Below are 17,541 nucleotides of genomic sequence, written 5' to 3' on the forward strand. Positions count from 1 at the left end.
TCGGATTATTTCACCTGTGTAATATCAGCATGATAGTACCGAGCACGCAAATACTAAGCCCCCACGCCTGAATTATTATGTTCAACTCAAATGTCTTTCCTTGAAATCCTAAGGATCAACTCCTTCTTCCACTCACCAATAAAAATCGCTGATTTTCAGGATTTCCAAATGAGTCAAAGTAATAACTCCACAGAAATCGCGGGTGCTGCGTAGAATTGTTTCACGAAGAGATTTAACAAACCAGTAAGAATCCACCCTGCTTGAGGGCGGTAACAGTAGCTTCCGCTTTAATTAATTTATTTTGCATCTTCATCAAATGTTATCCAATCGAGAATCCTGGTAGAATATCATATAAATGAAAAACATACCGTTTACATCCCTCATCAAACTGTCGACCACCGTTACGACCACCTGCAAATTCTTGTATTTATTTTTGCGAGAGTATCTACTTACATGGCCAACGCAAAAGTGAAATTCGTTTCACTCTCCCCCCCCCCCCTCCTCCTTGCATTTTTTAACGGTGCTTTCGGTGTTTTCGTTATAGTTCTAGCTCCTTACGTTCGTCAAATCGCCTAGTAGTATTTGCAGTCGTCCAGTTCTTTTGGTTTTCGGAGTTGTTGTTGTTATCATATATCCAAATGAGGTGTTATCGGACCTCAGTTTGGTATTCAGATCACCCGCCAGGATCACATTATCTCCCTTAGAAAACTTTCCTGAAGTGCGCGTGATTGTTAATAGAAAGCTTCTTTCTCTATATCGGAAATCCCTGTTGGTGCAAATATTGCAGTTAAGATCTGATCAAAAACCGTTTCCAGTTCGGCAAAGTGTACCATACTGCAGCGTTTACTGGCTGTCCACCAATGGGATCACGCAAGAAAGAAAGAGAGAGAGGCGTAGTCTTCTTTTTCTTCGGCCTTTGTCCCGTTCACAAGTGTGGTTGGCTTAGGCCCTGCATACACAACCGATATGGGTCAATTCTCATTTAAACTAAACCAGGCTTTCAGGGGACTCTTGATACCATTTTCGAGGAGAAGAGGAAGAATCTTAGACGTACACAGTTTTTTCCGAGTTATGAGCATGGTAGTATTCACCGATGGATCAGTCATGGAAGCAGTGGCGTATATGAACAAAAATCTACCCTAACTGTTCAGAAAATGACGACTACATTCCTGGCAGAAATATGCGCCATTCTACTGGAGTAGAGCTGACGAAGTCGCACCAATCAGCTTGTGTGAAGCTGGATCTATATGCCACTCAAATTTGGTCGATTAAGCGAAACATTCCGCATAGGAGTTCCAAAGTGTTCTGGCATCATTGGTAATGAGAGGGATAATGGATTGGTTTACCGAGACTCTGACTTTACAATGGAAGGACTAGAGCAGCCTTTTTGCGTGAAAATATCCACTGTTTTTCGCGCTACTAAATGGAGAAATGACGAAGTCAAGACCATATTGTGAAGGAAGCTGAAGCAATATTTGTCTTGTATGAAAGTCGTACCAGCGCTTTTAACAGAGCGCTGCTCTCTAAGCTGCATCTGCAGACAATTTTTGTTGGGAAGCCTGGCAAATGAGAAAAAGAGGGCAAAGCAACTCTGTACTTCACATCCACGTCCAACTTTCTCAGATTTCAAAAGATGATAGTTATTTTACAATAAATCGACCCGCTTGCCTTTACGATTTGTTCGTAGATTCATAAAAGCCTCATTAGGAAACCGTCTAATAGTACAGTGGACCTAATTATGAAGCTTGAATGCTTGGAGCTACAGTTCCTCCATTTCCCCAACTTAATTTTGCCCAGGGTAAATCTTGTCTTCTTATCGGAAATACCAGTCAATATATCCCATAACAAAACAGGATCGGTGATAGACGCATACGCCATCTTTCAGACCATTTTCCGATAACATACGCCATCTTACAGACCATTTACCTAAAACATCCAGCTTTACTTTTTCGAACTGGATGCTTACAGCTCCTTTTCTGTTGCGGTAGTTTCATCTCCTGGTTCCGGCCTTCTTCGATTTCCGAATTCTACTAAAAAGTAAGCATTCGTTTAGAACATACAATGTGGTGTGGTATGAAACTGTGACTTTTATCTATATCTCCTGAATATTCATTTGTGTACTTCAACAGCGTAGCAAGTTGCAACGCTAATTTGCCACTTCTATCCTATGTCCATTAACCACAATGTGGTTGGTAATCACCGCGTCAACTAAACCTACGAGGGTTATCGTTCACAGTTACTTGAAATGCTTTTTAAATCCCCTCAGGGCTTCCAACAATGCACGCACTCCTTTCTTTGCTATTCTGCGCCATTTGCTCTTGGGGAGTGAGTCGACCATCTTGGGAGAGTGGATTCCACTGCACCGTGTAGCCAGCAATACAATTGCCACCTTGCTTAATATATGACCTATGCATTTCCACTTCGACCTTCGGATCACATCGCCCTTGGGTGACAGGCCTGCGGGCCGACCAACTTCTTTGTTTGCAATAGTTTTTGACCAGCGTTCTCCGTTGATATGATGCAGGCAGGTGTTCACGAAGGTTTGAAGCTTTCAAGTGAAAGCGGCAGTCGCTTTCCATGTGCTCCACCCCTATAACAGCATAGAAAGAACATTAGCATAGAACAGTATAAACATGGTCCGTGGATCCGATATAAATATCTTCTGCTTCCTTGACCAGCGCAATAGTAAATTCTCTTTTGTCATGGCGCACACCATACTGAATTTCTCGGACTTTCGCTCGGTATCGGAACCCATCACTCACAGCGGTTAATAGAACTTTCTACCCTTTCCGTTCATACGTCCGGCGAGCTGGAGTTCAAGAATACACTCAAAGCGTTCGCCGCTTTTAGTAACTGACCGACACCATACGAGCAACCAGATGAGCAGTAAATTGAGAAATTATGTTCTGAATGTGCGTATCAAGAGATTCGCTAACATCGGCCTCTAAAGGGATCATCATCTGATGGTCACTGACGTTTGCTTGCGTATTGTGTCCGCCACTTTTCACAGGGTTGGAGAGCTGCGAACCGCCGAGTTCAACATCGACCGATTGTTGCTCGACAGTAGGAGAGTTTGCCTGCTGATTGGACTGCAAATATACTGAGAAACCCGTCTGAGAATATCGATGAGCATTGGACCACCATTAAAAATACTCTCGGAAGGTTTGAATATCAACGCTATATCAATGAATTTGTGCAGGGATGCTTAAACTTGATTGACAGAACTAAGTGTTCCTGACCACTCTAACATCGTTGCTAATGAAGGGGCTGATAAATTGGCTCCTATAAACTACAGCTTGCTCTTGAGGTGAAACCATCCCCTATCAAGTTTGCTTTGAAGTCGCATGTGTGACAGAGGATAATATTGGGTAAGGAAGCTGAAGCTGCTAGAACAATATTTTTATTGTCCTTTAAAAAGAAGGTCATGAAAACCCCAGCGGCAATTCTAACAAAGCACGGCCTCCTAAGCTATCATTTCGGGGCGGTTCGCCACCCAGCACTTCATATCAACTTCGTCTGAGGATGAAATAAGCCCGATAACACTTCCAATAAGACAAACTAACTCTTCTGCCATTTGGTAGCTTCCTCATATCTATAAAAGCCTGCGAACACCATAAACAGGAAACCATCTAAGTTGTCGTATCAGTAGATAATACAATATAAAAGGTCTGAATATTTCGAGCTGCGGCTGCCCCCGTACTTCAAGATAATTGCATCCACTGTATATCTCATATTTCGAAATTCAAACTGACTCGGTCGGAAAGATGACTTTGGAATTAACACTGATTTCTGTTGCTCTTGACAGTCACTAGGTCAGGCTGACTTAGGATATCATCTGAGTCTGCGCATCAAAGCACGACTCCTTGACTTGACCTGCCTAAATAATAAGTAACCTGATTTTGCCCTGATTTAAAGAGAAAATTGCAAAATACATCTTGCAGCCAATCAGGATTTTTTATAAGCAGCACAAATTTATCTTAAACAAAGACATAACTGCCTAATACCATATATGCCACTTTTTACGTCACTTGTCTAAAGTATTTAGCTTTGCTTTTTCAAATTGGATGCATATAGTTCAACCTTATTTTATATACTGTTCCTACAAATCTCAAAATGAGATCCATTTTTCATTGTCTTTCTGCGTCCTCTGGTTTTGCCCTGTTTCAATTTCCAAATAAATTTGCAGATTCTTCACTCCACCCTCTCTGCCTTTTTTTCTTCTATTACAGGCTTTTTAGTTGGAAAATTAAGACTCAGTCCTCAATGTCATTGGCAATGTGTCGCTATATTCCTGTGTAAATCCCTCCGCCAAAAAGTATCAATCCAGCTGGTTTTGCTAGAGCAATATTTCGTTTCACTATTGCTTTATGCTCTCGACTTCAGTCCAAGTATTTTAAATTACCAGCTATTAGTATTGGATTTTGATGACACGAATTCACCTAATGTGCAACTTGGGATCAGCAGAACAGCAACTTTTCATCGGTTCGTGGATAACTCTGTTTCCGTAAGCTCAAAGCACCATTTTGCCACTTATATCTTGTGTCCAAACTCCATTATATAGATATCTGTATCATGAATTACTCTTACCACATCCTTCTCCATCGTTTTCAAGTGAGACAACAACTCTGGTTCTCCGAATTCGAGTACTCTTTTCAGTTGCGCAGCGTTTCTTTGTCATGAAGGTTATTTCGAAACAGTGCTGGGCATTGGGCAATGCTAATTGAAGCTGGACTCCCATCTGTCAATGCGTGCAATGAACTCGGTAATCTTACTCCTTTCTTCCGCTCCAGGTCAAAAAGAGGCTACTCTCATATACTCTGAACACGATAGAAGCCGTCGCCGTACCTGCAAAAGGGGGGTGTACATTTTTTTTCCTCAAATGAATATCTTGATTAGTACTTCCCGAAGCCGGTCTTACTTTTGACATTTGTAAGAAAGGTGCGGGGTCCAAAGTGATCATCTTTTTAACGGACCCATTCTCAGACACTAATAAACCGAAAAATCTGAAAAATATCAAGAGGCTGCCACTATATGCTACCTAGGTTCCGAAATAGCCTTCCTACCAATACCTGTTCAAATAAAGTTAATAATAGTATATTACTGAAATTTTTAACTAATTAGCAGCAAAATCCCCCATAAGTTCATTCTAGCACCACGAAATTTTGCAGTAATGTAGACTATAACATAAAGCTTACACCTTTAGTGATTTGGTGGAAACCGCACTATTAGTAACAAAGTTACAATAGGTCAAATTTGTCGCTTCTTCGAAAATTGAAGACTATGAATGTCAATATCACCTGAAAGTGGATACTCTCACAAAATATACATATATTACGTGCTACGTACTAATGGGGCAAATGCACACTCAAATGTCTTTATATAAGAAATACACAAAACCTTTCATACCTGAAGCATCCAGCTCCGGTTTGCTGATTTATATTATATAATATTTCAGTCGAAGGCGTGCGTATGAAGCTTCAAGTTTGGTTAAGAGTACACTCAAATCCGTCCAATGTTTCTTAATTGCATGATCATATTGGGGTAACCAATGAAGGTTATTGGTTGGAAGGTCTAATAATAATACCGTGGGGTACATTCGATTCCTTTATTACGAAATATTAAATGGAATTTCCATCTCCACCATTCCCATGGAATACAACTTGTTGCCAAAGTACATAGTAGGCTTATTAGTCAGCTTGATCGAGCACGCAATTCCTGTTTCTCGGTGAATAATTTTTAAGGTTTGGCTTAAAAGAGATATCTCCTTCTTATGCTAAAAAATTTATTTCGTTTCCACATCTAAAATATTTCGGCAATCAGGGACAGTCTTCTTCACCATGAAGAGAAATGGCACCGGTTCCCCCAAGAAAATGAAATAAAATCTTTAATAAAAAGAAACAAAATATCTTATTAATTTTCATTAATTTTCCATATCCTGTGATAGAAGCATGTCCTGTGTGGTATAATTTACTAACAGTCAACCAATTTAAAATCCTATTCCAATCGAAGTATTAGTGTCAACTCTTCTCCAATCCAGCCCTGCTATTCCCCATGGAAGTCCATGAGAATGTTGTGCAGATGAAGTTATTTGATTTCCTCTATTCAGAGTTCTATTTATTATACATGCATCAACAGCATCCTGTTTTGCTCCTGAGAATAGTCCTGTTTGCTAACATGATTGTCAAGGGAGGTAGCCGTCGTGCATCTCGAATAAACCAAACACTTAGTATTTCCCACAAAATGGAAACATCAATCCCGATAGCTTCCGATTCAATTTGCATTCTGTATCTAAAGCATTACATCCGCATTGAAGGTTTTTATCGAAAATAGTGCATTCCATTAAGCCAAACAAAATTTCCTTTCCACAGAGAGGGAAACGGCGAGGCGCTCCTCGCATACACTGTCGACTTAATACTAGTTGTTGTATTCATGGTGGCACTAATTTTCCATAGTCATCAAACGGAAGCAACATTCCGTCTGGATTTCATCTGGAAGCTGCAGGCAACAGGTTTGTATCCGTGCGACATGAAATGTGATCGAATGTTTGCCGTTGGTCGTTCTATCACTCAGCAAACGACAAGGAGTAATCAGTTTAATAACATTATCTTCTCATATTATAGAGGAGAAAGAGGATATGGAGCACTTACAGGCATATAACCGGAAACTACTCGAAAACATTTTGCCGGTTCATGTTGCTGAGCACTTCCTGAGTAGAGATAAAAATATCGATGTAAGTTGAAATTGGATCTGATATCTGAAAAGTTCGTGCAGGGAAAGATGAGGATTACTTTAATTGCTTTCTGTCTTTTCAACCAGGATCTATACCATGAACAATGTGATAGTGTTTGTATAATGTTTGCGTCGATACCCAACTTTTCTGAGTTTTATGTGGAACTGGAAGCAAACAATGAAGGAGTAGAGTGTTTGCGATTGTTGAACGAGATCATAGCAGATTTTGATGAGCTTCTGAATGAGCCTCGATTTCGGTAAGAGTGAATTTTCCATAGAACTCTATGCGCATCCTGAGATGATTAAATTTCAACAAATGGATATGTTATTTGATCTTTCGTAATTTATTTTTCAACAGCTACATCGAAAAAATAAAAAGTACTGGAGCAACGTATATGGCCGCGTCCGGCCTTACAGCTAATACCTGTGATATGGTCGATTTTCGACACGTTACTTCGTTAGCCGAATATGCGCTGCAGCTATTCGAAAAAATCGATGAAGTCAATAAACATTCATTTAATAATTTTCGAATGAGAATAGGTAAGTTATGAATTAATATATTAAACAACATGTATGTATATGCTTTAAAGTCTAGTGCCTCAAACGCAATAAGTGCTGCCTATTAACATTTAGTAATACTTGGTGGGCCAAAATGGACTTGCTAGTTCCAAGCACTTCGTATTTAATGATTAATTTAGTTAGGAAATTTATTTTTGAACAACACACCTAAAGGATAATTGTCATGTCATTTTTTCCATTCGGCTACCTCTCGTTTATTGAAATTCCCAGTTACTTTGGAGAGTTTTCATCATAATTTACGAAATTTCAATCTTGATTGAAAATTTAAGGGCCTCGATATCTCTTGTCTTGTTAAAATACATCCTGCTCTTCAGATAGCCCCACAAACAAATCTAGCGGCATAAGATCTGGACTTTACATCGGGCAAAGAAACTCTGTATTTATGGAAATCAAGCTTCGATAGCAGTATTTGAAGCTGCTTTGTCTTGTGGGAACCATACTCTCGACAGAGATATTTTTTTACAACACAAAGAGGGAATAAGAAATTCATTTAACACGTCTATGTAGCGATTGTGGATAAAATCCGGCTCAACAGGTTGCAGTAGGCGGGTCACCTTATCCGTATAAAAGTCTATATCTATGGTAGAAAAAGAGGACGAGGCAGACCCTGCCTAAGATGAAGCGATGGTGTAGGTCAGCACGCCAAACAGCTTTTAGGGATATCGAATTGGTGGACCTCAGCGCAAAACCGGGATGTCTGGAATTCCTTATTAAGGCACGCCTAGACCGGATATCGGTTGTTGCGCTGTTCATGATGATGATATAGCGGCTATCGTTAACGGTGATGTTTGGTGGAAACCGCACTATCATTAACAAAGTTAAGATAGACCGAATTTGTCGTTTCTTTGCAAATTCAAGGCTTTAAATGTCAATATCACGCGAAAGTGGATATTCTCACATAATATATGAATACGTATATATTGCTTGCTAGGTACTAACAACCAACAGGGCCTTTCATACCTGAATCGTCCAGCTTCCGGTTGCCCGACTTGTTTCTATTTAAATTATAACGTCTAGACGAATAACAATATCAAATAATTGAAACATGGCTCTTGAAGGGGAAGAGTGTTGCTCTCATGAAAAAATGTTGCATGAAATTATCAAAATACTTCATTTCTCGATCTCAAAATTTCAAACAAATTTTCCTGAAAACATGGGGTTGAAACTATAAAAAATATATAACTGTCCAAAATATGCTAATGTTATTAATGAAAAGCCAATTCTCACGTGTGATAATGATTTTTTATTGAAAAAAAGTTAAATATTTCGAAATCAAAATTTTCAAACTTCAAGATGCGGTTTGATAACGCAAGGCTTTTCAAAAATTCTCGCCTGTCTAAATTCTCATTTTCTTTCCGGAATCAATCATTCCCAAAAAAAAAACTCATCGGCCATCGGCTGGCTCGTCGAACACACGTATAGTTCGCGCACAGTTGATCAAAGACATCTATCTCACATGTAAAACGTTTTGACACCATTCATCGAAACAATTTTAATTCCATTACGCCCCGGTTTCGATTTTATATACACGCGCAGAGAAACGACTGTAAAACTCTAAGAGCTGTTCTTCTATGGTCAAAAAATCACTTCGCTGATAATTATTTTGGCAATTTAAGGGGGTCATCCCATGTGAAGGTCGTTTTTTTTTGCCTTTTTTTTTGAAAAATTATTTTGGAGGACTGGATAAAGATAGAAACGTGATTTTTTCTCCATATGTTTATTGATATCTCTAGTATATGTGATTTTTGAGCTTGATATCGTAGCTAGTTTTCCGAATATGTGTCAATTTATGCACCCATCTCCAAAAAAAGGTGTTTTTCTGCTGCCACGCTGGAGGGCATTGTGTTCATCTGAGGAAAAAAAAACTAAACGGCATTTTAATGTGGACAATATTCCACGGTTCGCAAACTAGGGTAATTAGAAAATATTAAAACGTTTTGGTGGGCTTTTAAACTTAATTTTTTTAGATTTTGGTGTTTTTTTACGGCTTTTTTATGAATAAAAAAAAACGACCCGCCCGATTGCAATTATTCAAGTTTGCGGACCGTAGAAATATGTATTAAAGAAGTCGTGAAAATTTCAAAGAATTTGGTTGGATAGATTTTGAGCTATGGTGGCAGCCGATTTTCAGGATGCAGTTTCGAGAAAAACGCATTTGAAAATTTAAATGTGATTATCAACAGTAAAATTTTAGCTCACCATTAATCTGCTATACCTGGTCCATCGAGAGCACCCTCCGTTTCTTCAAAAAAGTCTTGTAAGGCCGATTGTTACTCTCTGGTTTCAATTCTGGCTCTTTTAGCGAGGTTAGTCGATCGTCGTTGTGACTGCCAAATTCGCGCTTCATTACGGCGGTCGACATAAACCTGACATATGTGGCCAACTTGACATCCCATTGTCACTGGGATTTTCAGAATGCCATTAAATCCTTCATTGAAAATAATTACAGCCAGAAAAGTGGCTATTTCTATGACCTTTTCCCCAGAATGGAGGTGTTTAGGGGCGAAAGTCCAGATCGATGCATTTAACGACTCATTGTTATTCTGGGTCTGTGCTACTAAACATCTGAGAGATCATTTCGTGATAAATCTTCGTAGATTGGTTTGATGACTGCTTGAACTTCTGCAGTAAAAGGTGCCTTCTCGTGGTGGAAAATATCCAGTTCTCCTTTAGCTTCCACTCTGCGCCATTTGCACCAACTATCCTCGCCTGCTGGACAATTTTGATGCTGAGGATTTTCGTCTGTAGAACATTTATGGAAGAAAGTTGCCCAAATTTCTTGCTTCATTCCTTCTATCGAATTGGCGTGTCGACGAATAGCTAGCCCAAAAAATGTAGTGAGGTCGTTAATAACCTTATCAGTAAATTTTCCAGCCCCTTTTCCACCAATGCCTTTGTGATTCTTCTTTGCATTTCTAAACCGCGTTCCCATTCTTTTCTCGACATGTCCTACGCATTCTTTTTTACTACTACGTCTATTTCATTACTTGCAGAAATTTGCAGAAATACCGGAGAAAACTCCAGCAAAATCCAATATACAATATACAAAACTTGTCGCAATTGGAACATCCATGTTCATGCTTGCTAAAAGTTTCTTTGCTGATGTTGATGCGAAGTCCTTTTTCTTCTCTGATAAGTATCGATACCCACGCAATACTCGTTTTTTAGTGCGAACATGACGTTGAACGTTAAAGTGATCTCCCTTCGTACGATCCATTTAAAAAAATCACTGAACACACAAACAGCACAATACTTACTACAAAATATAACTGAGTATAGCTTGAAAGCCTTTCAGTGCTCACTCTAGACTGGATTATCCTTTTTATTCCAAACAGCAAATAAGTTTAGACAATTGATTGGTTTTTCATCTTTTTCTATTTATACCTGTGTTCGAATTTATAAGGCTCAGGTAAAAAACTAACAGGTAAAAAAAGATTCGATGCTCTTTCTCATCGAGTACTCTAGCCGCGACTGCAAACTCCTTACCTGTTTAACACTGTAATTTCTGAACGAATCGGAATATCGGAAAATCCCTTTGCCCACATATTCTCCACTACATGTAGATACAGCTCATGCAAAAAAAATGGATTTCTTCAACCCGACACACGAGATGACCCCCTTAATACAAAAATTACCCAAATTGCGCTAATTAGTGCCAGAATTGTCGCATCTAATCCGATAGCTAATAAATTCAAAGCGCTGTTGTGACATCGTCACGTTACATAATATAGTTCCGAAATAATATACCCACAACCTTTTTACATCCACTCGATTGTTTTTGTTTACTCCTAAATAATGCAGAAGCCCTATAAACGTTTTCAATTCATTCATGAACACAATTCGCAAAGACGTGGTCGCATTAGTATTCGGTTGGATAGCCAATTTCAGCGTTCATTAGTGGATATTACCTCCAACATCTTCTTTTTCTTCAGCCTTTGTCCCGTTCACAAGCGGGGTCGGCTCGTCGTGATCGGCTTCGCCATTTGGCTCTATCGAATGCCTGATCTGGGTGCAATCTCGAGGCTTTCAAATCCCCATCCAGCGTATCAAGCCACCGTTGTTTAGGTCTGCCTTTTGGTCGTTTACCATCGACCTTGCTGTTCAGACCAATCTTTGCAAGTGAATTCTCGTTTGCACGAATTGCGTGACCATACCATCGAAAACGCCTCTCTCGCAACTTTTCCACGATCGGTGCAACCCCATAACGATCGCGGATATCCTCATTTCGGATGTGATCTAAACGTGTGACGCCACTAGTCCAACGTAGCATCTTCGTCTCCATTACCGCAAGACGCCGTTCGTTGTCTTTTATGGTCGGCGAACACTCAGAACCATAGAAAGCGACTGGACGGACGACATTGCGGTAAATTTTAGATTTGAGACGTTCGTTGATACGTCGATCACAAAGGACACCAGTTGTGGAACGCCACTTCCAGGTATTTAAATCGCTAAGTTCTGGGTAGATCACTGCCACTGACAGTGATTGTGCCTGTTTCATGGGGATCGGTCGTCAAAAATTCAGTTTTGTTTAAATTCAATCTGAGACCGTGTTGCATGGGGCGATCATTCCATTTTTGGACAAGTTGCTCGAGATCATTTTTGCTATCAGATGCTAGGAAAACATCATCTGCATAAAGCAATGTGTAGGGCGCTGGACGTTGGATATCCCGTGTGACGGTGTCCATAACAAGGACAAAGAGGAGTGGTGAGAGGGCACTTCCTTGATGAACTCCAACAGAGACACGAAGCGGATTTGATACACCCGCCATACTTCGAACTTTACTTTTCGGATCGTGGTAGAGCAATTGAACCCAGCGCACGAGTTCTTCTGGCACGAAGTGTTGTCGTAAAGCATACCAGATGAGTTCGTGTGGTACACGGTCAAACGCTTTCTCTAGATCCAGAAAGGCAATGTAAAGAGGGCGATGCTTCTCACGGTGTTTCTCCATGAGTAACCGCGCAGCGTGTATTGCGTCAGTAGTTCCGCAGTTCTTGACAAATCCGGCTTGATTCACGGTTATTTCAACGATTTCGCGAATACGGTTGTCAAGAATGCGTTCAAAAATCTTCATGGTATGGGAAAGTAACCGGATCGGACGGTAATTTGAACATTCTGCTGGGTTACCTTTCTTTTTCCATATTGGGACAGTGGTACTTTCTTGCCAGTCAGATGGTGTTCTTCCTTCTTGAATAACCCGGTTAAAGAATTCACTGAGCCACAGTGTTGGGTCCCAGCTCTTCGCTTTCCAGAGCTCAGATGCGATGTCGTCAGGTCCTGTTGCTTTCCCCGATTTCATTTGTTTTATTGCCTCTTCGACTTCAGTTGCGCTGACTGGTGAGATTGCTCCAAATGTCGGCAATGATTGTGGAAGTGGAGGATGAGCAAATTCTTCAGTTGAAATCTGCTCGAAATATTCTCGCCATCTATCCGTTGCGGCTCGACGGTTGGTAAGCAAAGTACCGTTCTTGTCATTAACACAACAGAAGTGTTCGATATCCTGTGTGCGTTCATCACGGCTTTTAGCAAGTCGATACAGATCTCTCTCGCCATCCCGAGTGTCCAGTTTATCGTAAAGATTTTTGAAATGGTTCGCTCGGGTGACAGCGACCGCTTTCTTTGCTTCCCGGTTGGCATTCTTATAAATTTGCCAATTAGCAGGCGTTTTATCGTCGAGAAATTTGTGGTACAGGCGTTTCTTTTCACGGACCTTCATTTCAACATCATCATTCCAAAGCCAAGTATCTCGGTTGATGTACCGCTTACCCGGCTTGGTGACCCCGAGGGTTGCAGAGGCCGCTTTGTGGATCGTGTCTTTCATTTGGTTCCATGATTGGATTGGCAATCGTATGAGTGAGACCGTTTCTTCGTTCTTCTCACCAAATCGCCACCATTTAATGCGCGGCGGGCCAGTGCGTTCCTCACGCCGTTTTATCGGTGGCTTATTTCGCAGGACAGCAATCAACGGCCGATGTTGAGGTGCGATGGTCTCATAGGGAACGACTTTGTAATCAGTGACAGTGGTAAAATGTTGGCGTCTTATAAGAATATAGTCGATTTGCGTTTTATTGTTCCCACTATAAAATGTGGGAAGATGAGACAATCGTTTGATGAACCATGTATTCATGAGTACAAGGTCATGGGTGTCCGCAAAATCGATTATACGCTCGCCACCTTCATTGCGCGCTCCGAACCCCATTCCCCCATGGCACCTGTTACCGTCTGCCTTTTCACCCACATGACCATTAAGGTCGCCGGCAATGATTATGTAATCGCCAGCAGGCACGTGACAAGTCTTTTCATCGAGAAGTTGCCAGAAGGCATCTTTCTCGGCATCAGGTCGGCCTGTCTGTGGTGCATACGCGGTGAAGAAGTGAATAGTGCGATCAGCTGATATAATAGTGAGCTTCATCAGCCGATCATCAAATCGTTCGACTTCTTTAATGGCATCACGGAAACCCTCTGAGATGGCAATGCCGACACCATATTGAGTGTGTGGGTTACCAAAATAGAGAAGTTTGTAGCCATTTTTACCGCGTTCGCGTTCAATGTCGCAGCTTTTGGAACCAGACCATCGGGTTTCTTGCAGAGCGCAGATGTCAATGCACCTTTTCCGAAGGGCTCTTGCGAGTTGCTCCGTCTTTCCAGTTAGGGTACCAACATTTAGCGTGCAGACACGTATTTGCTTTGTTTGTTTTGTTCGGACTAACTTGCTTACGTCATGACGCCATCCATGCGTCAAGAACCCTTGCCCATTTCTCGACAGAACTGGGACCCGTCCTGCCGCGTCGACTGAGGTGGACGCCCTAGCATTTCTCCAAGGCTTGCGACTAAATCCGATCATCATGTTTGTAACGATATTGTATGCATTTTCTTGGTCGACCTATCGCGGGGCCTGTCACCAAGAGAGATCAGGTAGGATTTAGCATAGTAGAATAACTGATCTCAGCATTTTATTTTTGTTTTACTGAGGATAGTACAGAGTACGTTGCCTCAAACCCTCCTCCTTTACCTGGGCTTGGGACCAGCATACTATGTTAATAGCATGGCGGAGTTATATTACCTCCAACATGCTATTCGTAAACAACACGGTCTAAGCTTCTATTGGTGTACGCGAGGTGGCAGCAACACCAAATGCTTGAGCCAAATTTCTGTTACCGTTGATCGGCATCCTCTTACTTCCGGAGCCTGGAGGCACCAGTTATGTTTGTCTTTGCCATAGGCGTATTTCCGTCTTCTTGTTGGAGCACTTTGTTACTCGTTTACGTGTTCGTCCGTCGTCATCATCCACTTCTTCAGAGTCTACATCGCACACGCTTGCTTCGGAACTGCAGCTGTCATCTTCTTCTGCAGCATCAATTTCGTCTTCACTGTCCTTATCACGGAAATAATTTACTTTCTCCCAAAGACGGTAGCCATTTAAATCTGTTTGTTCACCCTGTATTTCTCAAAATATCCACAATTTTGGCTGTTGTCAAACTCTACCTATGATATTGTCCAACACTCATTTTGCAAACGGCAACAAAGCAGCCAATCCAGCAAGTGATCCAGAGCATCGGCAAATGTTGGCTTGATGTTGTTCATTTTGATGGTATATAGTTGATTTTAGTTGATTCGGCTGTTGTCTTAAAAAGTAAATAATGGAATCAAGTAAAGTGCACCGGGCTAAATTTGACACATTTTTGAGACTTTACTCTATAATATTTAAAACAGTTTTCAGCAGCACATTGTAAGTGGCTACCCACCATTACTCGAACGCTTCAAGTGTTCATCAATTCGAATCTGCGTAATGTCACTAGGATACTCTGGCCTGAAACAGTATCAAATGAAGAAGCAACAGTTCCATTACGAACTATGTCATGCAATGAAATCCACTACCCCAGGATGACTGACAAGTAGTCCACCATAGAGCTATATGGGACAGCAGTAAAGGAAGGGTACAACGCTCTCGGAAAGACGTAGGGGCTTCAGCTCCCATCATCAGAAATCGATGGCGATGGCAGGCAGTACGGTTGATACGCTAGAACCTACTTGGTGATTTATGGCAACTATATGGCATGCCGTTAATTTTTTCAGGTTCGTTAAATCATCTCTTGCTTCCACAATATACGTTGATACTTCAATTTGCGTGGAAGCTGCAAGTTTCCACTGAATAGTGTGTTGAACAGTATTTGGAGGGAATGATGGGTAGGAATTTTACGAGGTTATGAAATATTTGGACATAGTCATGAAGTCAATCGAAAATCAAGCTATTTGAATGCTACATCAGGTGTATCTGACATTGCATAACGTTATTTCTGAAATAGCAGTCTAGAAAACTATTGAAGTAATCAAAGACACTTCCAGGAAAGATCCAAATGTAATGATATCTTGAAGTCGCTGCACTCAACTTTTAACTTACTGATTAAATTCATACTATTTTGTTGGAGTAGGGTGGGTGGATGCGTTTACGGACTCCCGCAACAGTGCGCCGTCGGACTGCATAAAGCTGCTGACCCCACCTTTCACAAGATAAAAAATTTATTCAGCGTCGTCTCCATTACAATACACAATCAGGCCTTCCCAATCTTGTATTTGTAAGACAGGAAACCTCCAATTTTTTCCAGGTAAGACTGGAAACTTGCATTCTCACTTAGAAGTGGGGTAAGGAAGTAATCAATCTCACCGTGCGTACGATTCAGCCACGGATCTAACAGGTCGATGAGCCACGCAGTCCACAGACAACCGCCTCTCTAAAGTTTTCGCCCTTGCGGCTGTAGATAGCTTCACGCTCATTAGCAAGGAGGGTAACGGGGATCGCTCACGGCCGGTTCTGACACAGTGCGATAAGCAGACACCACGCGCAAAGCACCCGAGCAAGATGCTTACAATGCACCTCCTTGTAAAGGGTATCAGCACATTCCCCTGCGCAATAGAGCAGAACGGACTGTGATGCTCCCATTAGAAGACGTCTCCTAGTAGATGTAGGGCTGCAACCACGTCCGCTGCTGCTTTGATGTGCTCGAAGAAGCTTATCTTCGAGTCGAGCATTAAACCAAGGTATTTAACCGCTGGTTTTGACTCTATAGTCAACTTGTCGATTGATATGGGGGGTCAGAATTCCCTTTCTGGTCAAGATTACTATTTCGGTTTACTTCGCAACGCTGAAACCATATGCCAAATCTGTTTTAAGAATTTAAGAAAGAGCTCCCAGCGGTAACTACGTGGAGGTGAAGGTAGGGTTTGGCAGTAGAGTTGTTGGTGTTGGTTCAGCAGCCGTTTCTCAGGTTTTATGCTCCATCGTGGGTACCAACTCACGTTTCGCCCTGGGACCTACACCATCGTTTTCTCTTGCCGATAAACGCGAATCTCGCTACCTTCCTGCGACAAGGAAAAATGCCCTTCTTCAAGCGAGCGTTGAGCGCCCCGGGCCCTTGGTAGAACACTAGTTTGCAAACTTCCACCGGGATAGTGAGAACCGCTTCTTCGAGCTCTCTCATCGCGAGAAGGGGGCAATCCTCGACGTTTACGCGCTATTGACATCAACTCGGAGAGGATGTCTGGGGAATAACGCCCGTGCAATGTCATCCATCTAGTCGGTACTTAGTATGCAGGGCCCGATTTACCGGGCGACAAGTTTATAGCCAAGTCCCCCAGAGGTCCTCATTCACCTCGTTGACCAGGTTCGGCCAGCCGCGATGTTTGCTTTTATTTACCTTGCTGCAGAGATTCCTTTTTGCTGATCTACATCCTACCTCTATAGCGCATGCCTCCTCGCTATCCTGTAAACGTCATGCCGTGTTGCTTATGATACTCCCTCCATAGATCGGCAAATTCTGCCGCCCGCCAAGGCATGGAAACCTTACACGCTGTGGTTATGAAGTTTATCACTGAGTTTACGATAATGTCAGCTGCAGCGCTATCACCCCCGAAGCGTCCTCCAACGAGACTGCCTGTTCCAAGAGCTTCGATGTACTACCCGATGTTCTCTCTCGCAACATTCCACACCCAGGCCGAACGCCGGATTCGTGCACACCGGGAAGTAGCGTCCATCACTTCGAGCGCAGTGCACTGGTGATCACTTTCCGAGAAGTCTTCCAGCACTCGCCACCCGTCCACTGATGCTACCAGAGATTCCAACGCAAAAGTGATGTCAGAACATCAAGCCGGCGCCGAAAGTCCAGCAGCGTCTTATGCGCCGTTAGGTAAACGCTATAAAGTCGTTATCCCGTAACCCGTATCCTGGTGCATGTAGA

At 41.9% G+C, this 17,541-nt stretch overlaps 1 protein-coding gene across 3 annotated transcripts in view; it reads left to right on the top strand.

The window, feature by feature from the left end:
- Positions 1 to 17,541, top strand: part of LOC119649701 (adenylate cyclase type 6) — a 518,692-nt gene that overhangs the window by 486,829 nt on the left and 14,322 nt on the right. For all 3 annotated transcript variants that reach the window (XM_038051969.1, XM_038051970.1, XM_038051971.1), the window contains 4 exons: positions 6,369 to 6,508; positions 6,621 to 6,730; positions 6,817 to 6,986; positions 7,088 to 7,269. In XM_038051969.1, the coding sequence (XP_037907897.1) occupies positions 6,369 to 6,508; positions 6,621 to 6,730; positions 6,817 to 6,986; positions 7,088 to 7,269 (602 nt within the window). The remainder of the gene's footprint in view (positions 1 to 6,368; positions 6,509 to 6,620; positions 6,731 to 6,816; positions 6,987 to 7,087; positions 7,270 to 17,541) is intronic.

The sequence above is a fragment of the Hermetia illucens genome, chromosome 2, assembly GCF_905115235.1.
Source record: "Hermetia illucens chromosome 2, iHerIll2.2.curated.20191125, whole genome shotgun sequence".
In the NCBI taxonomy this organism is placed as follows: domain Eukaryota; kingdom Metazoa; phylum Arthropoda; class Insecta; order Diptera; family Stratiomyidae; genus Hermetia; species Hermetia illucens.